Here is a 25,129-nt window from a genome sequence, read left to right as displayed (position 1 = left end):
TGAACAGATGCATCATCGGCGATCCTGGGGAGTAGGATTATGTGGTCCTCAAAGTATTAATTTTAAGTTCAATTGCTCAATAACATGCAAAGATAACAGTGGCGGATACAGGGGGAGGGTCCTGGGGTCCGGACCCCTCCGGAATTTTCTAACTTCTTGAGAAAATTTAAAATAATTGTTATTTTCCATTCGTATTCAATTCAAATTTATTTCAAACCGTTTCGACCAACAAAACTAATTTTAATTGAATGAGGGTATTACATATTACGCATTGTACACCGAACTTTTCAAAATCGAAATTTTGGACCCCCTTCGAAATTTTTTCTGGATCCGCTCCTGAAAGATAATCACAAATTTTCCAAAACAAAGTCGAGAAAATTTTATTGCTTGTGTAATCCCTTTACTTTGGCTGAACTTTCTATTCAAAATTGTCAACCGACTCAAACTCTGGATACCTAGCAATAAAAGATCGTGAAAACTGAAACGACATTTCAGAAGCAGATGTCTCGTATATTATAGTTATATCGATTATATTCAGAGTAGAATAAAAGTGGCAACAACAATAAATGTGCAATTTTGCATGCATCATTCATCGACCAATGGACCCATATTTTAAGCACATCAAACTCAAGAGTACCGTGGCAAATTGACACACTCAATAACAAAAAGTTGGCAAAGAACGGAGCAAAAATGCGATAAAATCAGAGCCAATCTAACACCGTATCTGTCTGTTCTGTACGCCAGCTGGCCACCATTTATTTTTTCTGCACTTACAATATGTAGTAGTATGTACATAATGCGCCTAACTAGATCAGATTCAGATATCAAGCCGGAGCCCGGGCACTCTCCTTTGTCAGCGTTTGGCATCACAGTGACTGCCAGCGCATTGTGTGGCTCAAAGGTGGTCTCGAATTCCTACGGCGCCGTCGTGAAATTATCAGAGATTCCTTCCCATATTTTACAGATGACCTTTTCTTCTTTTCGTAATTAATTATGATTCCGCAGTCTGACGATAGGTAGAATGTCTTGATGCTACATAAGATTAACAAATTGTTACCAATGGCAACAAGGCTAGAAAATCTAATATTTGTTAATAATTTGATACTTTGGTGGTTTTCAGTTACTCCGTGAATGACATGACATGGATAACTTGCTTCTAATTCTAGCGTAAACAAGTGTTTACAAACCATACCACAATATGAACAGAAATGTCCGGCATGGTGGTCACATGCTTGAATTCACCTGTAACAATTGATGGCGTAGCATTATTCTCGACATACCTCTGTTCCTAAGCATATTCTATAATAAATTCTTGATCTCTCATATTTCAGTTGTTCCCGCGTCAAGTGAAGATACGGCGATTGACCAGATAGAACGTGTTCTCTGTCTGCTAGTCGGCTCAGGAGAAGAAAATATGTCACTGTTTATAACGATTTTATGAGCGCTCTTTTACGATTATTTATGACCGGTAATCAGGCGAAAGCAATGAGTTTTCCTGTTGTTTTACGCCTGCCCCGGAGCCTTTGAACGTTTTCAACCTGATAGAACTTGCGCTGTTCGTTTTCTTGTACGTTTATCTCATTACAGCAATCCGACGATGATTGTCATAATTAATATCGGATTCTACTTGTTCTGCTTTTTACGATACCCCAGAAACGACGCATTATTTAAGAGTCTTCTAAAGAGCGTGGGATTGGAACGAACGCTCATATATGCAACTCACCCTAAATCGTCCGGCAGCAATTTACGTCGGATTGCGGTCAATTAGTTACAGGTTATTGGGTTGACGTTGGAGAGAACCAATTAATTCGCATCAAACGAAAATCGGAGCGCTCCAGCGCAAGACATTGTTCTACCAGCTGGATACGAAAAATAATGGGGAAGGCTTCTTCTTGCGTTAGATTCGTCAAGGAAAATATCCTTCGCAGTTTAAGAGGCGTTCAAGGAGCGCAACTAATCCGCTACGCCATGAAAGGCGGCAGCAAAGACATCGACCGCACTATGGGAAGACCTCATACAAAAAGGAGGCCAAAAATATTTGGTCTATTATTTTTTTACAAAACGTTTGCTTGGGTTGGCAATAATGTAGAATACTCTTGAAGGGCGTATAAACTCTTGACAGAATTAGTTAGTCCTTATGTATAGCAATTTTTAACAGAATTACAATACAATTTTGTTTCGTTTGGTTATATATTACACACATACACACACACACACACACACATATATATATATATATATATATATATATATATATATATATATATATATATATATATATATATATATATATATATATATATATATATATATATATATATATATATATATATATATATATATATATATATATATATATATATATATATATATATATATATATATATATATATATATATATATATATATATATATATATATATATATATACATATATATATATATATATATATATATATATATATATATATATATATATATATATATATATATATATATATATATTTATATATATATATATATATATATATATATATATATATATATATATATATATATATATATATATATATATATATATATATATATATATATATATATATATATATATATATATAAACTTTCAAACGACGTATATGAACATATGTTTCATTCAAAACTAACGAACAATTGAGATAACGCACGTAGTGTCTTTTTTCATAATTTTTACACTTTTGGCCACACGCCTCCCGATAGTTCGACCGACGATTCCTGGAATCCAAAACCAACCCCGAATAGTGTGATAGCGTGTAAATATAACAACGTAAATTATCACCTTCGAACAGACGACAGCAGGCTGAAGTTGTGGCCCAGATCGTGCCAGTACTGTCGGACGGTGAAATGGATCCTTGTTCGTCCTTTTCTTTTCTACCGTTTTTACATGCTCAGCAGCGGCTGTCTTTAGTTCAGAAAATCAAGCGCTGGTAAAGTGGCCACAGGCATAGGCCTCTTATACAACGTTTGCTTTGCTTAGCTTCCACTTAATCCTACAGTCAAACTCGCCAGGTCATTGTTTATACAAATGGATCTGCACGATATTGCTGCAGTAGGCAGTTAGAACACAAACGCATTTGAACTGACTAAATCGACATTGCCGTATCTGATTTGGTGTTCATGACAGAATCTCAGCGTCAACCTATATCCCGTTTATATATACACACAAATAGGCTATTATACAAACGTTGCGGCGCTGTAGTTTAGAAAATGCATCCGTCCCACGTCTACCACTTAAAATTGCTCCGACGCACAGACTGGGGTCAAATCCTGGCCAAAATTATTTGTTGCTGAATTTGCTTTTATTATGCCATAATATGAACAAAAAAATAGACAATAACTAGTCTTTGGAACAATTTGGCATCTATTCACCTACCGCCATGGTAGGTGGACAGATGCCAAATTGCTCCAAAAACCAGTTATTGTCTATTTTTTGTTCATATTTTACCTCTGCCATAGAGGTAAATTTTCTATATCTTTTCGAATACTAGCAAAGTTTACAATTTTCGCATTCGTGAACAGAATAAGGCGATATTTCACCTACTTTGATCAGCAATAAAAAAGCAAACATACGATGTAACATTGTTTGCTCTCCAACTTTTCTCGACAAGACAGCATTGGATCTCATCTTTTCGCGGTATAATATGAGATGATATTTTCGCGCTCAATGTAAAACTGCCGAATAACTAATGGTTTAGCAAAAATTCACAAAAATGAGTACATACAGATCCTTAGAATGAAAATACTGCCATAATGTGAGGAAATAAATTTATTCTATAATGTAATATATTAATGGTTTTTCTTGAACTTAATTTATCACGAGGTTCGAAGCTGCGAAATTATCACGCTTCCATAGTGCATTGTCAGCAAATTCTCGCAATTTCTTGAAAGGTGAAAAGTTGGGTCTGTGCCTACTAAGGATGAAAACGCTGTGCGATAAACAGCTTGTCGTGAGAATGAGCGAATATTTTAACCTCTGAATACTAGTAATTTCGAGGTGATCTTTGCGAATACATTTGTTTTTTTTTCAATTGCACAAACAGTTGCTCAGTAGAAAAGGGGGAAGAAAGAGACGCCTGTGCATATTTTCATAGATTCATTTTAAAAAACATAATATTTGGCCCTACAGCATTTCGGTGTTCTTCTAATTACAAAAAAATCAATATTTTCGAATCGCTTGGAATTTGTAGATCGGACAAGATCGGAAAATTTGGCCACGTTTTTAGGAATATAAAAAAATATAACGAAGGAGAAAATCGAAAAAAAATATTTTGGTTATTGACCAGGAATTTGTTCTAGTTACTCCTCTGTGCGACGCACATAGGGGCCGTACACAAATGACGTAGCTTTTTTCAGCGATTTTTGACCCCTCCCTCCCTCCTCGTAGCATTTGGTCATAAAATTCTATACTCCCCCTCGTAAATAACGTAGCATTTACCTACCCCCTCCCCCTCGTCTCATGCAAAGCGCCAAGGTGATTACATGTTTTTTAATTATTTTAAGTACATGTCCTTTCAAAATGTTTGACGACTTTTATCAACATTTTCATTATAACAGCAAATTGCGTGCAAAATAAGCCCATTTCATGAAAAATATAGTGTTGATAATTTTGTTTTGAATTTTAAATGTTAAGGGGAGCATGAAGACAAGTTCTCTCAGTTCACAATCGTGCAGCTGCCAATGATTCTAAGAACCATATGTTCATCTAAATTACTAAATTTAGTTTGGTTGAGTCCGAAGTGAAAATTTAATTCAGCTTTCAAACTAAGTCTACTAGTTAGCAACATTAGCTAACTAATGTAGCAAGTTAAATCCGCATACAAAATCTTTTCGTATTTTTGCGAACTTGTAATTCCGCGAATCGAAAAATTTACCTCATGAAAAACCGCATCAAAAGTTGAATTTAAATTCATTTCTCTTGGGAATGGAGGAACATTAAACTGTTTTCTCTAAACAATGGGTTTTAAACTTAATGCTACGTCGCACAACTTCTGACCCTACCCTCCCCCTCGTCACACTTCGTCACAAATTTGGTATACCCTCCCTACCCCCCAAAATGCTACGTCATTTATGCATGGCCCCATAGGAGTATCTGTCGGAAAAAGCTGGCCAAAATTCATATGTTCAAAAATCGTTATCAAGGGCAAAACACTATATCATAATCTTCTCTAGTAATTTCTGTATTAGTTGACATCCATGCTGCATGTATTTGCTAAAGCTTGGCAACACTGTTAACAGACACAGGTAATTTGGATTGGCTGATCAAAAGACGCGCGTGGAAATAAAATCTTCAAACATTGGTGATTCGAGTTCTTCCGACTCAAATATCCTATGTTTAAATAAACCGAATTCGGGAACACATTTTGACGTAGATAGACCTATATATATATATATATATATATATATATATATATATATATATATATATATATATATATATATATATATATATATATATATATATATATATATATATATATATATATATATATATATATATATATATATATATATATATATATATATATATATATATATATATATATATATATATATATATATATATATATATATATATATATATATATATATATATATATATATATATATATATATATATATAAAAGTCAAAGTTTGTATGTATATGATTTATAGACTCCCAAACGGCTTAACCGATTGATGTAAAAATTTGTACATAGTAGGCGATTGTTATGGAGCATGTTTGTGTGCTATTGGTTGGGGATTATCTGCCCGCCAGATGGCGCTTCGGAAAAAATGGTGTTTTCCTCCTATTTTGTTGAAAGTCGCAGCAACGCGCGATGGGTATTAGCTAGTATATTCTAAAAAATATCATTTTTATTGAACTTATAAATGAAGAAAAAAATCCGCGATTTTCTTACTTTTCAAAATTAAAAAAAGTTAATGTTTCCAATCCGTCCCAGTGAAAACTCTTATACTCTGATTAAGTTTTAGATTAAGTTAGATCGGCGAAAAAACATTCCTCGGCGACATTTTTTCTCGATTTGCTACATTGTCCGTGCGAAGTTCAAACTTTTGCAAGGATATTTCTTTTGGATATAATGGATAATTCCAGGCAAGATTCAAGTTTAGTTACCTTGGAAACAAAATGATGGTTTTTTTTTAACTAGAGTGCTCCAAAGAGCTTTGGCACCAGCTGATTCATTTCAAAACAAAGTTGAAACAAAATATGCAGTTCAATCATTTACGAAAAGAAATAATAACTGCAAATAGAGAATTGCTTCAGAAAACTATTTCATTCGCATGCTGAAAGGTTCCATCGCACGCTGGGCGTCCTTCAAAGCTTTGGAGAACTAAACTCAAAATCGTAGGGAAACTGTTCTTGTTATTGAATATCAAATGCAATTCAGATCGGTGAACGTAGTGCAGGTAAACCAGCTGATTCCAAAATTATGAAAGTTATTTCAGGGTGCCGTTGAAATCCAATACACTTTGAAGCTTGAGATTTGTAACAAAACTAAAAACATTCTACCGACTAAGATCTTTCCATATTTGGTTAGGCGAACTTGACTACACACCAAAAAATAATGAAATTTAAACGACATGTAAATCAATACGAATGTAAACACACAACGATTGAATCAAAAATTTGATTGAAAATTACGTTAAAATCAATTGGAGCATCAAACAACATACAATTTTACACATTCATTCGTGTAATATTACATGTCATTCATTTTGCAGCAGTATTCGAGTAAAAATACATTGAAGTGCATTGGTTTTCCGTTTAAAGAAACTGTAATTTTCAATCCACGTGTAAAGTTATAATAAAATTCGTTGAAAAAAGCACGACACGTCGTGTGTATTTGTGGTGGAACTTAATTTAACATTTATATTCATGCTCCAAATATGTGCATGAAAATAAACTTAAAATTACAACATATTTTTTTCTGTGTAGAAGGCCAAACGAGATAACGCAAAAAGCTGTCAAACATGCCTTTTCTGGTTGTTACATCATAAAATCTGCTAAACTTACTTGTTATAAACCGAAATCCTCAGTAATGAAAATTACAATGCACCCAACCCAATATGGAAATACAATATGTAAAAATATCTTTTTTACATAATAGATAAGGGAAGTCTTTGATTGGTTGGATGGCTTTTTGCACTTGTATATGAACACAAACCTACAAATTTTTACGAAATCATTGATATTATATAAAATATTAGTTGAATATTGATTTCTGCTGCAAAAAAAAAATAATTTCGGCCAGGCTTTTCAATCAAATACTCCTATGTGATACAGTACACTGAAGTTTTTAGTGCTATTTTTACGCAGTTTTTTTCTACTTACGCGCATTTATGAACGGTTTTCAAAAACCGCGTGAAATTGCGTAATTCGAAAAACTGTGTAAAAGAACGCGCAATTCAAAAATCCACGTAAAAATTGTGAATTCAAAAATCTGTAAAAATCTTTTATCTCGTCGATTTAATAGACGAGTAGTTGCTTCCGCAAAGTTTTAGCATTACTCAAACCACGGAACTTTGCTCAAAGAACTATTTTTTAGAAATTTTGGAGCTATGCAGTATTTTCCAGCACATTTATTCCAGGTTTACAAGCAATTTACAAGTTTACAAGCAATTGAATTCATCGGGTTTTATCTTGAATTTCCCTCACGAAGGGGAGAGCTACTTTAGATGGGTGGCCGTCGTCGTCCAAGTTATTCTCAGAATAGCAATTGTTACAATTTTTAAACAAAACTTAGCGTAATTAAACAGTAGACATTTGTCTTAAGAGGGTTAATTACGTTGCTGCAGTCACCTCAAGGAAAGTGTAAATGGACTGCTAGAACCATCAGTCACTGACTCGGATATTCCGAAAGTGTATCGTGTTGTATAGAAACAGGAGTGGCTTAGTATAAAGTAATAAATTCTTGATTAAAACAATTTTGTAATTCAAGATGGCGGTTCACGATTCGGGATTCTCTAATCATTAATAATATGGGTGTTATTGGAAAGTGGTGTCAATAGTTAGCGGAAATTGATGTTAGAATACCTCTACGCAAGTAAAGTGATGGTGAGAATAGGAGCCCAATTCATTATTGGAAATCAAGATAAAACCAAATGAATCCAAAACCTGGTTTATCATTAACTATCTTTAAAATGATTGTTAATAAGCTAGAAATCCATTTTTGTGAAATTTGAAGTTAAAATTGGGAAGGAAAACGGAAGATATAATTATAGAACAGCCTCGTGCGCGACTGTACCACAATAAACCCTTAAAACATGCGAGCAAGTTTCTAGTAATTCAATGTCTGGCATTTTCAACATAAAGTAAATGTTCTTCCTCAAATATTTATTATAACAAAGAGTCAACTTTACAAAAATGTTGAGCCATTTACATATCGTTTTACATTCGCTCAAACTGTCAAAATTCTTTTCGACGCCCGGAGGGCCTAGTCTTATATACCAATCGGCTCAGCTGGACAATTTGAAAGAATGTCTATGTGTGTGTGTGAACCAATCCTATTTAACGCTCCGACATTACGCTGTTAATTTTTTTGAACCTGTGTTTGGTTTCCAAGATTTGGATAATTGTGTGCAGTTTTTTAGTATAACTGTCAAAATTGACAACTTAGACAAACGTTTTGCATATCATCTGAAAGGTTACACTAATACATTTCACTATTAGCTATGGGTTGTTGAAATCGGACTATTTTCTAAAGTACTATTTAATTTGACGCGCGAATAATAATTTTGAGAATTAGTAAGCCCATGTGTTTGGGATTTTCTAACAGAATTTTAAAATTTTCAAGTACAGCAGTTATCACATAATGGAAATAATCGACTGGGACAAGTGCATGTGGTTTTTAGCCTCTCACACAGAAAGTGACCAAGAGACAATGAACGTCACGAATGAGACAGGCAGATATTTTCAGGTAGTTACACAGAAGTAAGTAGAAGGTAGTGTGAAGAGCATAGCCTATTTTGGAGATTATTTCAATGTTGATATAACAAATGGACTTCAAGGGTAACGTTATGCATTCAATTGATAGTAACGCAGTATATTTCCTTCATCGATACAATTTTGTTTCGTTTAGAATTCCCGTTCTAGGGTTGTAGATTATTGCATCCTATATAAACTAGCACCATGAATACAAAATGATTCGAGTTATCACAATAAGTATTAAAATACTTGGTAATGCTTCTCGTCATTAAAAGTGTTCCTGTTCACACAAACTGCTTTTGACAGATGTTGAAACTCATTAATAATATAGGTATGAGCATTCTTGACATCACAAACCATCCTTTTCGAAAATGTATGTTAAATTTAAGAGTTCAAGAGATCAACTGCGATTTTCCTTCGCAATGCCAACTCTTTGAAATACTATGTACAACGGAGTGCTGCAGCTGAGCGATAGATGCTTTGGATGCGCGAGAAGAAGCTGGCGTTAGCTCACCGTAAAACTAATAGCGTTTTCGTTTTTTCTTTGTGCTACACCGGTGTAGTTCAAAGAAAGAGATGGACTGATTACACCCAAGTTTGAATGACTGTAGCATCGACTACACCGGTGTAGTGCACTGTCAAAAACGAAAATGCCATAGGATAGTTGTAATAAGCAACCAAATGACAGTGCAGCAGGCGAGAATTTCGGTCGGAGAGTGTATCATCAACTCAAAGCTGGAAGCTAGACAACTGGGAGTGATGATAGACGATCGCCTAACTTTAATAGTCACGTATGCGAGAGGGCCGTAAAAGGGGACTTGGCACTATCTCGGATAATGCCCAACAATCCGGCGATTAGCATCAGTAAAAGGCGACTGCAGGCGAGTGTCTTCACATACTTAGATACGCAGGACCTGCAAGGGTGACGGCACTGCAGGCGAAGGGGAACACAACTCAGCTGAACAGCACTTTCAGGCTGATGGCCATCCCAAGCAACACGGTATGTTGATAAGCTGTTTTTACAACACCAATGTCACACATTAATTTGTGAAAATATTACTGCAGCAAGCGTTATTCAACTGTTATGCAATTAAAAAAGCGCAAGAGGCGGAACTTATAGGCAACATGTTCATTTGTTCCGAATGATGTACCAAGAATCATAATAACAACAAAGATTGTTGCAATAATGCTAGCGATTGCTTTGAAAACAACTTTGTCGAAATGAAATGAAACTTAATGTGTTTCATAAAATTGTTATGCAAACAAAGTATAAATCACATTCAAATATGACAATATCATTAACGTGGGTGAAAATGTTTAACCAACAAAATTGAATCGAGTAATTTTTGAAAATACTTTGATATTTTTAAAGGGCCTTAAAACAACGTTGATATAAACTCAATAAATTTTGTACTTATTTTGTGAATTATTTATCGTACACAAAGAACTGTGCTCAAATATGCTTTTTTCGAGAGTAATCAAAAATTTGAAGCATATTAATGATGAAAATTTTGGGTTCCGATCAAAAAATCTATGCATATTAACTGTTCGTCAGCAACTTTTATCGAGAAAGAATTCATTCTATCAATAAATATGGCGGTTGTTTTTATTTGTACTATGTTACAAACTGAAGTTGAGTTAAAGTTTTATAAGTGTATCCGGAATCAAATTTGCTGACAAGTTGAATAATAATGTCATCTCCAGTTTACGCGATGATGCTTGCAACAAAATTGTTTTAGCTGTGCAGTAGAGTCACAAACACGTTGCAAAAAACATCAATAATATGTGTCAAAGTTGATTGTTTCAAAAAACATAAGCACCACAAATAAATAACTAAGATGTAACGTGCAGCAGCTGTGTTTCACACATGCAACAGTCATGTTTTTTTGCAATTCTGTTGTCATTGTAATGCAACATATAACTTTTGTTGTTTTTCTAGAACATGTTGCAAGCGCTTCTTGAGATGCGGATGTCTAGCGCGTATCGAACTATCTCGCCAGCCAGCCTACGTGATAGCTGGAACGATTCCCCTAAACCTTTTAGTCGAAAAAGATAACGGGTGGTAAAGGATCGATGCACGAGAGGAGTCCGCAAACGAGCCCGAGCTGATATCTTAAGCAAGTGGCAACATCAGTGGGTTAGAGCTGTAAACGGTAGATGGACCCATCGACTAATTCCATGCGTGTCGTTATGGGTCAACAGAGCGCACGGTTAAGTGAACTTGTTCTTGCTGGTCATGACTGTTTCAAAAAATATCTAAATAGGTGCGGCCACGCGAGTTCGCCGTCCTGCATTGCGTGAGGCGATACAGAAGAAACGCCTGAGCACGTGGTCTTCGAATGCCCGCGGCTCGAGCACAAGCAACACGAAATGAGACCCATTATCGGTGAGGACGTCAACATAAACAATATTGTGCAAAGACAAAGAAAAATGGGACGCGGTTAATAGAACAGTCGTTCAGATCATGTCAGAGTTGCAACGAAAATGGCGAGAAGAGCATCGGCCCGCAACGTAGCAATACAGGGCTTCTGGTCGTCGAAGGACCGATAAACCGGAAGTTATACTCTAACCGGAATCGCCGGACAGACCTTGGCACTCGACAAGTCATAAAGGAGACCAGCGACCCGAGTAGGCTAGATCCACCGCCGGGGACTAGACTCAACGCACGCACCGTCGACGACAGGTCGTCGAGGTGCCTGAGAATCGGAAGTCATCCCCCCTCCCCCCAACGTAATGGATGGAGAAGAAAGAGAAGAATCGACAGCTACATGGCTCAAAGTTCGAGCCATTTCATGGACCAAGGTTCTGAGATAGCTGCAGAAAACTCGTGACCAAAGGAAGGGGTGCGACGAAAGTACAACGAAGCCCCACGAAGTAATCCCTTGATGTAGTTCCGTGGGTAGAAGGGCGGGAAAAGAGTAACGAGTGTTATAGTAGTTAGGCACGAAAGTGAGTCCCACATAGTGGCAATACTCTACAGGCCAGGATTTTGAAGCTTTTTATACCTTCCTATGGAAAAAACTACAAGGGGCAGCCCTATGGGGTTGCACGAACTGTAGACGTAGGACTATACTACTTTATGTAAAATATTTATTTTCTTGGTACTTAGTGTGTGGGAAAAAACACCCGGACCGGTGAAGAAAAATCAAATTTTAGACAATATAATCACATCTCATGTATAGAACAAGCTTTCTAGTTGCTCTCAAACAGATCCTAAAAGTTCAAACACCCATGGATAACCCCAAGTTTGTAGATGTGTTTCGATGCCGCAGGATTGTAAAATGGTTAATATTACGTACTCAATTCTTCCGTGACAATTTTTTTTTGCCTGCAAAATGCGCTGTGTGTATGCAAAGCTCATGATTTGTTGGAATATTAGCATTGATCGGAAAATGCTTTCCAACGCTGCGCATTGCATACATACAGGACATTTTGCAGGCCACCAGAAGCTGTTCATTTTACCACCGCCACATGTTCATTTTACCCACTCGCTATAAACATGTCTCATTTTTGGACATATTTAGAAATCAAAAATCATGTTTGAAATAATGTGTTTATGACGAAGTATTTTTACCAGATATGTACAAAACATGTCTAACAAGAAACATAAGGAGATTGTAATATCTCATTCACTTATAAGTGTTATAGTAGTTAGGCACGAAAGTGAGTCCCACATAGTGGCAATACTCTACAGGCCAGGATTTTGAAGCTTTTTATACCTTCCTATGGAAAAAACTACAAGGGGCAGCCCTATGGGGTTGCACGAACTGTAGACGTAGGACTATACTACTTTATGTAAAATATTTATTTTCTTGGTACTTAGTGTGTGGGAAAAAACACCCGGACCGGTGAAGAAAAATCAAATTTTAGACAATATAATCACATCTCATGTATAGAACAAGCTTTCTAGTTGCTCTCAAACAGATCCTAAAAGTTCAAACACCCATGGATAACCCCAAGTTTGTAGATGTGTTTCGATGCCGCAGGATTGTAAAATGGTTAATATTACGTACTCAATTCTTCCGTGACAATTTTTTTTTGCCTGCAAAATGCGCTGTGTGTATGCAAAGCTCATGATTTGTTGGAATATTAGCATTGATCGGAAAATGCTTTCCAACGCTGCGCATTGCATACATACAGGACATTTTGCAGGCCACCAGAAGCTGTTCATTTTACCACCGCCACATGTTCATTTTACCCACTCGCTATAAACATGTCTCATTTTTGGACATATTTAGAAATCAAAAATCATGTTTGAAATAATGTGTTTATGACGAAGTATTTTTACCAGATATGTACAAAACATGTCTAACAAGAAACATAAGGAGATTGTAATATCTCATTCACTTATTAGTTAGAAAATAATGACTTTGCTTAACGTGTTCGTTTTACCGCCAGTTCCCCTACCTACCAACACATTCGCACCAAACATTGAATCCAAGCGTACAATGCAAAATGAATCAACGTTGATGATGATGGGTAGAGCGAAAGAGACAACTAGTACCACCACGACACTATTAGCGCATTTCACCAAAATTCCACGCGGCCTTTCCCGATTGAAAGGAACGGCCGCGCTTAGCCCATCTGTCATAATATCGTGATTGTGCATAGCGAAGGGCTGAATGATAACACATTTTGTTCTAAAAAACAGCCCTGCGTTATGCAACACTTTGTGCAGGTTGATTATACCAGTTGCAAGTGGGGCCAAATTCACCAAGTTCCGTAAAATTCCTTTTAATTTACAGAATTGATAAAATTGCTTAGATGAGCTAAACTAATTAATCAAATCCTGTTTTAAAAACTGCCCTTGCGTTTAAACCAAAATGGAGGGCTTATTACTACCACTACATTACTTAATCTTAAGCGCAAATAGCAAATACATGTGCTAGTTAAACCAAAAATTTACTGGCAACATTACAGCGGAATTTAGGAAGCAGTTGGAGCGGTCGCCTGTTGGACGACACAGAGTAGCGTCCCTCCACAGCCAGTGTAACGGACTTCTAGCTCAGCTACACTGGCTGTAAAAAACACAGCGCAGTGATCTGCTTCACCAGCCGTTCAACAGGGAACTGAGCGTGTCTGGCCAAGTCCGTTCTTTAAATAGTCGATGATGACGTCATTCTTAGAAGCGTTGCGCGCTAGGTACACCAATCCGTCGTACAGGGCTTGGGAAGCGCTGTCTTCTGTGTGTAAATGCGCGATATTTTGACAAGGTTGTATATTATTTAATTTTTTAATGCTATGATATCAAAAATCTTTGGGTTTATCTATTGGAATCTATTCTTAGAAGTATTTCGGGGCGATTTGTGCAAAAAATTTGAAAATTTATCGTGAGATGGCTGAATTATATGCGTTTAAAATTGGACCACTTTTCGTTACATACCATTTTTGTAGAGTTTGCACCCCCATATCGAAAACAAAGACGTAGTCCTACGTCAAAACACATACAGATATTTTCCGATCTTAACGAACTGAATCGAATGATATAAGAGACTCTACCCTCCAAACTTTGGTTAGGATTTCGAAATTCTGAAAGATTGCATAATCTTTCTGTTTTAGAAAGGCAAAAAGGTCCAAGGAATGTTATGCAAGATCGCACTCGACTCATAACTCTGGAACGATAACTCCAATATGAATGAAATTCGACAGTAGTTAGTAAGGATACTATACCTTTCATTGGAGTCAATGAAAAATCCGGAGAATGAGGTGTGCATTTAATTCAGGGACTTTGTCAAGGTACATAGGAATTTGATGTGTAACCGCACTCTTTAACATATAATTCCGGAACCGGAATTCTGATTCAAACAAAACTCAATAACTATCTATGACGATGCTACACCTTTCATTTGACTATAAATTTATTGAAATTGACTCAGCCTACACTGAGAAAAATGAGTTAGATTTTTTTTGCCACATACACACATACATACACATATACAGATATTTCCCAATTTCGTCGAACTGAGCCGAATGGTATATGAGACTCTGCCCTCCAAGCCGAAAAAGTCGAGAAAGGCTAAAAGGTGCAAAATCAGCTAGGTTCCCAAAAGTTACGAATACAATTTTTCAAATTTCGTGTGGTCCCCCCACTGAACAAAATATATGTGACCGGACAATTCAGTTAATATTTCCAGAACCATTGAACCAAGAGAAGGGTTGATGGGAGGTGCAACCAACTGCATTGTATACCTTCCGTTTGATACTTGGTTTGTGATAATAAGTACATCCATCACCGAATAACCAATGAGACTTTAATTCTGGAATATGCCCGAAGTCCGGAAGTTTCGGAATTGTCGAAAGTGGACAATAATTTCAAAGAATCTTTGATTAACCATCAGTGACCTACATCTGCAAATCGAAGTAATTTGATGTCCATCTCAACAGATTTTCAACCTCTGAGGTGTTATGATTGTAACGGGATAGAACGGAAATTCCTGTGTGACTTTATTAACCAATCTATAACGCCGGAATCAACAATCAGATCCGATTAAAATTCAACAGCAGTCGATGAGAGTATTGCATCTTTCATATGAAATCAAGTTTGTAAAAATCGTACAGGAAGTCGCTGAGAAATAGGTGTAACATTAATTTAGGAACTCGACAAAACCCCGGGGCCTCAAGAACCGTCATGGGCAGCCAATGTGGTCAAAGCTATTTCGATTGGTCATTAGTGATCTAGACCCTAAAATCTGAGTAATGTTTCATATATTCTATTATGTTGCTATGTGACCGCACTTTTCAACCCGTAATAATATCAATTTAATAGCAGTCGATGGAAAGGTTGTACCTTTCATTTGAGACTAAGTTTGTGCTAATCGGTTTAGGCATCTCTGAGAAACAGAGAAACAGTATTTGCCACATACACAGATGCGTACACACACAAGGCAAAACTCGATGTTGTCAAACATTGAACAGGAAATATCGGATAAAAAATGATATATAAAAATACGAAAACTTTCGTTCGATGTACGAAAATGAAATCAAGCGACTAACGAATATATTTCCTATTAGCACACAATGTTTTGTTCAATGTACGAAACATGCATTCGCCCATTCCAAAAATATGGGTACTACATGCAGAAACATTTAGTAAAAGTACGAAACATTTCGATTCACTCACTCACAATAGTAATATCATCCACAATAACTTTTGTGATCAATATTTAAATTACCAAATTTTCCTTCACTCAGTCGCTATTTTTCAGTTTGTGAAGTGGACGAAACCATCTGTACAATGCACAAAAATGTTCTACTTACGAATTTATTTTTTCTGTGGGTTTGACCAAATGTTGATCATAACACCGTTTATACATGCATACCTTGAATTACTGGTGAAATGATCTATATTCTTTCGTTCGCCAGAAAACAATTTTCGATACAAATAGAGAACTAGGTTTGAATAGTATCAAAAGTGATGATTAAGAACTTGTACAGATAAGAAGACAATATAAAATCCATTTCGAAGGCAGTTGAAAATAGATGGTACGCCTGTTCTCAATGCCATTCGTGGATAGATGATAGACCAGTAGGATGGGAAGTTTTGAATAATTCAAGACATGCGTCAATCACTGCTCCAGAAATAGTAGGTACATGATTCATTTCGTTATCCCTTTTTTGCGGCAATCTTCACGATGCTGCCGAAATGATATCGATCAAATTATAGATTATTAATAGCCCTTCGCTCAATTCAGAAGCCAAGTAAAATGAATTTGATTGATGGCGTAGAGAAAATCATACACTTAACAGCTAAAAACTCTACCTGTGAATCAAATCAAATCAATCCAAAATGTGTTACCTCTCATCACAGCTGCAGTGCATCAGCGTATTCACTCGCCAGTTGAACAGTTGGTATTTTGTCTCAAAGCCCAGGATCCAAAAAGGGCAGGACAGATCGTGCTGACGACAACAGCGATCTGCCTTCGACAGCCCGCCTATTTCTACATAGTTGCGCGCGCTCCATCCCTTACCGCACCACTTGGTGCCCGGTACACGCAGCATGCTTGCCAGATCTCGGCGTTGTCTAGTGATTAGACCCGGTCGATGTGTAAGAACAAAAAGTTGTTTTGGTGGACTTTTATCAGTGTACATGTATTAGAAGTTAAGGAATCATAGGAATTATACAACACACTACTGGAAAGCACAACTTTGGGCACAGGTAGACAGAGACAAAGAAAGCCATATGGAAACAACCACGTGAACAGAACAAAATTTTAATGCTGCTACCTGCTCCTCAGACAGGTTTAACATAAATTTGTTCTCAAATTAAAATTCAATACCATCACTCTCTTTAATGCGCGCACTCCACTTTAACACGCTGCTTACCTTATGAGAAATCTTTTTTTCTTCTATACTGGAACGTGGAAATCCTTGAATCACCATCTCCGGAAGTTGCCGCAAGCCAGCTTGAGTTCTTTTTTTTATATCAAATATGAAAAAATGTACTCCCCTCGCCCAGACCCAGAATCCAAAACTAACCTTTGATCACAGCTGCAGTGGCTAATCGTATACGGACGATAATTGAACAAGTCCCACTTGGTAGCCATAGCGGGGATATATAATTTACAGTAATCATGCTGCCGACAGCACATATCTGCTCGAGATGCGCCTCCTAGTTGGTGATACCGTTCGGCGGAGTGACCTTTTCCACACCACTTGGTATTAGGCGATAGGAACCAATCGGCAATGGCACGTTTATGCCTGTTGGTCGTTGAAAGTTGATCAAAGGAAAAGAAATAAAATAATAAAAAACAACATAAATTAAAAGAAACAAAATATCGAGAGGATTGAAATTAGTTCTAGAACAAAAAGCCAGGAAGAAAACTAAAGTTTCAATAAGTTATGTACGGAAAGTGTTTGTCATTAACCTAAAGAAGAGTGCACCAAGGGAATCAAATTGCGTATCATAAACAGTATCTACCATGTTAAAGGAAACTGCCAAAATTAGCAGGTTGATGAATGATTAGCTGTGCCGCCAGAACAATGATAGAGAAAGTAGCAGTTCTAAAGCTGATTGTTGTATTATCCTTACAACGGTGAAAAACAAATAAAAATCCAAGTAAAAATCTCATGCAACGATACCGTGCGACATGGCAGAGCAACCGCACAAGTTGCATTGCTATACTCCTGCGCACTACGCGCGATATAATGATACATGCATTTACGAACAGGCTATTTGTTGCATTTGGTTATATGGAGCCTCCCGGTCTGCTACGATCGTTCCTCCCTTTCTAGTAAGGTTAGAGTTCAACGCTGCGCCCGGAAATTTTACTACATATTGACCAGTGACTGCCATGGGATGATAGACGAGAAAACCGCGATTCCTTAAGAGATTTTCTGTAACGTTTTACATGGTGCATACCAGTAGAATTCAGATAGATTGATAGGCGTGCTGTAAGGTGTGCGTGCATTTCAGAGGGATAGTGTGCAAATGTGACTATTAGACTGCCCAGAAAAACGAATTTTTGAAAGCTCAATCGGCCCACCCATGAATCGGTTCCTAGTCCCACCAGGAGTGTCTGCTCCAAATTTGACCCAAATCGGGCAAGTCTAGCTACTGGACCAACGTGTTCGAAGTTTATATTGGATTTTTCAACAATTTACATGGAGAAAACCCACTAGCTTGCATTTTCATTGCAAGTTGACACTGTATGCTTCAGTTTATCATTACAAGGTTAAATAAAACAGATAATATTATTGTCTACAACTTCGTCTAAGACAGCAAATCAAGCCAACTTCCTTGGGAAAAGTTATTAAGTTATTAAGTCAGTTTTGCATAGGACCTAACAGCACATGGTGGTGAATCAGTAGTCGATTCCCACGAACTTTATATTTTTGCGAAATAATAGTGAATTTGATGTCTTTTGAGTACCAAATTTTAGTTCTACATTTCACAGTATAGAGGGTGCCAACACTAACTTTTAAAGGAAGAGAGATAGAATATGGTCATGTTCACAAGAAATACTGGAAAAGGCTTCTTCTACAACTCTGTAGAAGACATCTGATTTCTATCTCTTTCTTTAGAAAAGTTTGTGCTGGCCCCCTCTATGAAATGCAGAACTAAAATTAAAAGATGACTCATATCGTAAAACAAAGTCCGTGGGATTCGACTACTGATTCACCACTATGTGCTGTTGGGCCGTATGCAAAACTGACTCAGACATCACTTCATTAAAATTCTAATAACTTTTCCCAAGGAAGTTGGCTTGATTTACAGACTTTTACAAAGTTGTTGGCAAGAAAATAATATTTTCACTCGCAGTGACAAACTAATGCATACGGTGCCATCTAGCAGTGAAAATGCAATTTAGTGGGCTTTCTTCATGTAAATTCTCTGAAAATCACATATAAATTTCGAACACGTTGTTCCGGTAGCTAAAGTTATCCGGTTTGGCTCAAATTTGGAGCAGACAATCCAGACTAAGGAGGACTAAAAATCGACTCAGGAGTGGCCCGATGAGGGTCATTTTTATCTTGCAACTCTAGTGACTATGCTGCTGTGCTCATATGATCCGTCTTGCAGTTAATCTGAATTTGAATGTCATATCAATTCGAAGGATCATTTCTAAATTTACTTTTCGTGTCGTGTTGTTTCAATACGGCATATTAGATTTCGATGTGGGATTGCAAATATGTTAGTCACAAATGAAGGGAATAAGATTTTGAACATCGGTAATACCTTTGAAGGGATTGCTCTGCAGTCTGTTTCTCCTGAGCATCACTGCTCTGCAGTCTCTGGGCAATATCTCGCATGTGCACATGTCGCTGATCGCACTGGTGCTTTAATCTTCGGTAATTCAGCTGTTTCGCCAAATCCTTTGGTATATCAGCCTCACTGTCTAACCGGATGTAACTCAGATTGCGCATTCCGAAAGCATCGCTTTGTGGCACGGATGGCTGATTTCCCGAAAACTCCTGAATATTATAGTGCAGATCCTCCATCTCGGAAGTGATTATACCATTATCCAAAAACTCGCGAAAATCATGGTCCGAGACTAGTGAGTGGTGATTCTTTGATGCTCCAAAATTGGTACTGAAGTTACGAGATCGAGCCTGCTCGATTTCATCATAGAATCGGTTGCGGAAGTCTTTGATAAGTTTCTTTTGCCTCACGTACTCGCAATCCATCAAAAGACCATCACTTGTGTAGATCATCTGGATGAAACTTCTGCCGTCGGACATTTGCCATAAGCTGAGTGTTTTACTGCGGGTGAAATAAAAATAATAAAAATATTAGGTTCGACAGTGTCCTTATCGCGTTAGTGGGTTATCTAGGGGTAAACATTTCACTAGACTGTTGTCATTTGCATGTTAAGTTTATCTGCGAGAAAGAAAAAAAATGAAGTCGAAGGTTAGCTACAAAAAACGCATTTTGTTTTTAACTCAAATTCGAAGGTGCTACCAAAACAATTGATAACTCTCAGATTTGGGATTGAACTCAGCACCTATCTAAGAGACACACAAAAAATTGAAATGTCGCTCAAATATTTATTTTTAAACTCGGTCAAGCAACAACCGCTTTTTGACTACTCAAGGCAACTGATGTCGGGTACACCCATAAATTTGCGAATTAAATTCAAATTTCGTTTTTTACCGTCCACTTCGTCAGACTCTTTTGAAACACAAATAAACGCGTTTAACAACATCGAACGTGCCGTGTTGGCCCATATGATAGCTACTCATGACCGATAGCAGTCGCATCAAACTTAGTCAAGTAGCGGCACCCGCCAAAAAGTTGTCATAAATTAGCCTGATAAATTCGTATGGGTCGCAACTATGTTCGGCCGTTCATGCATCGACTGATGCCGAGTTTGTGAATTGCAATAATACTGGATATTATCAAACACGTGACTTTGACTCGAAACGCGTGATTAGCGTTGATATTCCATATTAACGAAGTGAAGGATTCGCGTCAAATGTTTCAATAAGAATAACGCGAGACATGCTGCAAACTAATAAAATAATGTAAAAAGCTACATATAATATTGTAAGTTTCAAATCACTCTTAGAGTTTTTGGTATAATATAACATAACTGAAGTTTTTGACTAGTTTTGACAACCACCTTGGATCTTTAACTTTCTAATGCATAATAGTTACAGTATTCCGATTTTGTCTGTTGTCAAATTGTTCAGTTCTATAAATATACACGAGGTATACGGCAGGGTGGGAAGGAGAAGGTTGGTTTTGTGCTTGCCGTTGGATACACTCTTTAGCAACTGGTGGGGCCTTTATGCTCGGGCTGCTTTTATTTTCTGTTCTTCGTTTGAGCTCATTTTCGGACTATCGTACGATATCCTATGACGTCACGGTTTTTTTTGCGCTGTCTGTTTCTCACGAAAAATTTTGCTACCGTTGCGTTACCACCACGACCGCAGATCATGCCATTGCCGATCGTACGATGTTGGAATGCTCTCTTGTTTTGTTTCTTTTTTATATACATATATATGTGCATATATAATTTCGGCGCTCTTTTTCGATGGTGGGTAATTTCGCAGCATTCAATAGTTTTCAGAGTGGGAGAAATTATCCGTGGTTAATGTTTTAGACATAACTTTAAAATCTGTATTAGAAAAAAAAACCTTACATTGTGTAGGTATATATTTGCATTACTATGTATTGAATATTCACTTCAAAGTCTCAGAATGTCTTCTATAGACTTCTGCAGAAGCCTTCAACCACTAAGGAAAGTTGTGGACGTTGAGGGACTGGACCGACCTACTAGAATTTCGATTTGTCCATGGATGAAGTATTATTCAGTTTCTAAAGGTCCCCCCAATTCTTTTTCTGTCTCTTCCTGGATGATCTCCCAAATTATCAAGCTCATTGTACCGTTTTATAGCATGTTGAACGGTTTGAGTTGGCATGTTCAACGATTTCGCATATCGTCGATTTTTTTGATTAAAAAAATCTATTTTCGCACATCGCACTATACATAGGTTCATTGTTGCACTAAAAGTAAACAGATTTGTGAAACTTTCTTCTTAATTGCATATGATGATCAAGGTCTAAATTGAAACAGTCCTCATTTCTGAATCTGTCAAATTTGAGCTCCACACCGAGAAAAAATAACGGCCAATTTTTTTCCACCCTGTATAACAGATTGTATATGTGGCATATTCATGATATATATTGAAATGTTTGAATCTTTCCTTTCACCATATATCTCGAAATCTGCAGATATGTAGTAGTATTTGCCTCAAAAGATTGTAATCGGAGATTAAAAACATAAATGGATCTGAATTAAGGGGTTATATACAAAGTTGGAACTAAACAAAACGAAAAAAAATTGAATATTCTGAAAGTACATAGTTTTGAAAATATTTCATACAAATCGGAGCACTAGATTTGAAATTACAGTAATTTCCAGCGCGCAAGTTCTTCCCCGAATGAAATTAACACAGAACTTTAAACGCAATTGTCTCGGAATGAAGTTTTTTGAAAATTACCATTGCGGTGAACGTGATATCTCAAAAACTAAACATCCAACTTCCAAAAACTATTTTTTGAATTGTTTGTATTTATATTCCCGTGTACTTGAACGCTTCCTTTTTCATCCAAAAAAATTCTATTCTTTGCAATAGATTTTTGTTTAAAATTTTGAACACCACAAAACTCAATTTTTTGGCCAACATGTTATTTATGTGAGAAAAAAAATTGTTGGAAAACCTATCCATTTAAGTACACCACAATACATTTTTCTTCAATAATCTTTTTACTTTTTGGATTTCAGTTGAGCGGTTCGGCTTGAAGAGCGTTCACCGCAAACCTCTGCAAAAAACATGCTTCGGGTAATGGGTAGAGCTTCCATCCCGGGAATTTATTTCCCGGGATTCCCGGGAAATTGTGTTTTCTCATTCCCGGGATTCGGGAATCCCGGGAAAAAAAGATTTTTAATGTATTCCATAAGACTTAGATTCTCCAAATGAAATTCTGTAGGAAATATCTTTACCGGCAAACATTTGGAGTGAGTAGTGAATGCAGATTGTGCTTTTCCAACTGATTTGCAGATCAATGGACTATATATATTTAGGCTCACTGATGTTTTCGTGATTTTTTTAAGTATATAGTCCATGCCATACTCAAAACACCGCTAAAGAATGTTGCATTCATTCAAATTTTCATTCAAAAATGGATTAACTTGCCGGCCTTTATACAGAACCATTTCCTTACAGTAGCGTTAGTGATGCGCACGATATTTCTGCCACCGATGAACCGATTGATCAGATTTTTAACAATTCTTTTAATAGTTTATTTTAATAATTAGATCTTGAATGTTACTTTCTTAAAAAATCGATGTGTTTTTGTTTCAAAAGTTGGGATTGTTTGTAGTGATATCATGCTTAACGCAAACGCTATTTAAATTAAGGAATGTTTCTAGAACGTCTGCAGAAATATTTGGTCGGTTCATCGAATGCATATTTCGTCTTATTTGTTATACTGTAACTGTAATATCTGTAAATTTTTGGATGTATGAAAAGAGATACATAACGTTGTATCTGTCCAATATCCTGCGCATCCGAACTCTTTGAATGCTTTCAAGGATGCAGGCAGGATTTTTGAAGGGATACGATCAAGCAATCCAGGCTTCATCCATCGCTGCACAGTTCGTTCATTATCTTCTTGATTTTGAGTCACACTTAATTCGAAATGATGCTGATCCTACTGTGACGGAAATGGATTCCATGTATAAACTTTCCTCTTTTGATCGGAAGTAACTGCACACTACCCAGCAGCAGCTCAATCTTTTCATTCAAAATTACCAAAGAAGGTGCTTTGCATTAAATTGATCACATTCCATCGTATCAGAACAACGAATTCCAATTTTGGACAGTAACTCCAGCAGCTGCGTTTAGTATATCGTCTCAATCGTAATCGTAATTACCAAAATTTAGGCTATACATATAGCCAAGTAAAAGTTTTGCGTAAACTTATTGACGAGTTATCAAATGATTGAATGATGTGTAGGCCACCAAATCGCCATCTTCTGACAACTGCTTTAGGGCAGATATACATGCAATCAAACGGGTTTGAGAACTTTTCAATTCTTTTGTTTTCAAGAGAAACATTCACCATTTTATTTTTCTTCTGTATTCCCGAGACTTCCCGGAAAATTTATTATTTATTTCTCGAATCCCGGGAAGCTGAAAACCGTCGGGAAATGGAAGCTTTAGTAATGGGTCATAACTCCGACAACCCTGAATATTTTTTTTTATTGAACTTGTTGCCTTTCTCATATAAAAAGGTTACCGTCAACCTAATCCCGGGCTTTTTATTTTTTGACCTATAAAGGCCTAGGTAGGAATATGCAATGAGGGGTTGCTACTTTAAAATTAAAACTAGTTTAAAATTTCTTAACAAGTTGAAAATTGTCGGCAGGGTCCGGACCCCCCGGTTCTTCCTCCTTGAGCCGCCGCTAGTTTCAAGCGATGTTTCAGTGTCGACACATAGTATCTCAAGATCTTGGCTGTCGATCCATAGTATGTATGTGCAAATCGTACTGAATAATATACATTTCCATTATTGTAATGAAAATAACCAACCATGGAATCGTAGCTTGGACAAATGAGAAAGGCACAATTGCACCACTAGGTGGATTAAAACAGGTTTTTTTTCTATCTTCGATAGAGCTAACAACGAACTTTCTTTCGCTTTTTCAAATTAAATTTGCATAAAACTCTTTAAAAAAATCAGAAACTTAGCTCACTTGTTCGCCATAACTTTGTGTATAACCCCTTAAATGAGTGTTCTCAGAGTCGCGCTAAATGGAAAGAAGAAAACTGTTTTCAGAATGTGCTGTAAAAAATGAAAGTGAAATTATTTCACTTCTGTCATGAACTCTTCATAAATTTTGCTAAATTATTATAAATCTTGATAAGGCCTAAAATATATAGATTTTATCGCTTATATCGTGTCAGAAACTACTTTCATTCCTTGTTACACTTGTTTTCTATTTTATATTCTAATAAATACCAAAAGTGTCATGAATTACTCAATTAAAGGCTAGGAAATGGATCATATGAATAAGCTTTAAATCTTCCTTTGTCTTCTATCAGTGTATTTAGGTTTTGTACGATTCGTCAATGCGAATCACTCGAATCTCACAGTATACCATAATAGAATAGGGACACAAGGCTGACCAATTGTATTAGTATCCGGATGCAGAACTTCTTAGT

At 36.6% G+C, this 25,129-nt stretch overlaps 1 protein-coding gene across 4 annotated transcripts in view; it reads right to left on the bottom strand.

The window, feature by feature from the left end:
• LOC131688669 (uncharacterized) overlaps positions 1-25,129 on the bottom strand; it is a 72,952-nt gene that overhangs the window by 12,292 nt on the left and 35,531 nt on the right. For 2 of the 4 annotated variants that reach the window (XM_058973094.1, XM_058973093.1), the window contains exons 3-4: positions 19,635-20,159; positions 16,755-16,979 (exon numbers count right to left, since the gene is read on the bottom strand). In XM_058973094.1, coding sequence (XP_058829077.1) covers positions 16,755-16,979; positions 19,635-20,159 — 750 coding nt within the window. Of the gene's footprint in view, positions 1-16,754; positions 16,980-17,434; positions 17,657-19,634; positions 20,160-25,129 lie in introns of all 4 variants that reach the window. The other 2 variants (XM_058973097.1, XM_058973096.1) reach the window with 2 other exon arrangements.

The sequence above is a fragment of the Topomyia yanbarensis genome, chromosome 3 (assembly GCF_030247195.1).
Source record: "Topomyia yanbarensis strain Yona2022 chromosome 3, ASM3024719v1, whole genome shotgun sequence".
Classification (NCBI taxonomy): domain Eukaryota; kingdom Metazoa; phylum Arthropoda; class Insecta; order Diptera; family Culicidae; genus Topomyia; species Topomyia yanbarensis.
This window is presented reverse-complemented; position numbering and strand designations above follow the sequence as displayed.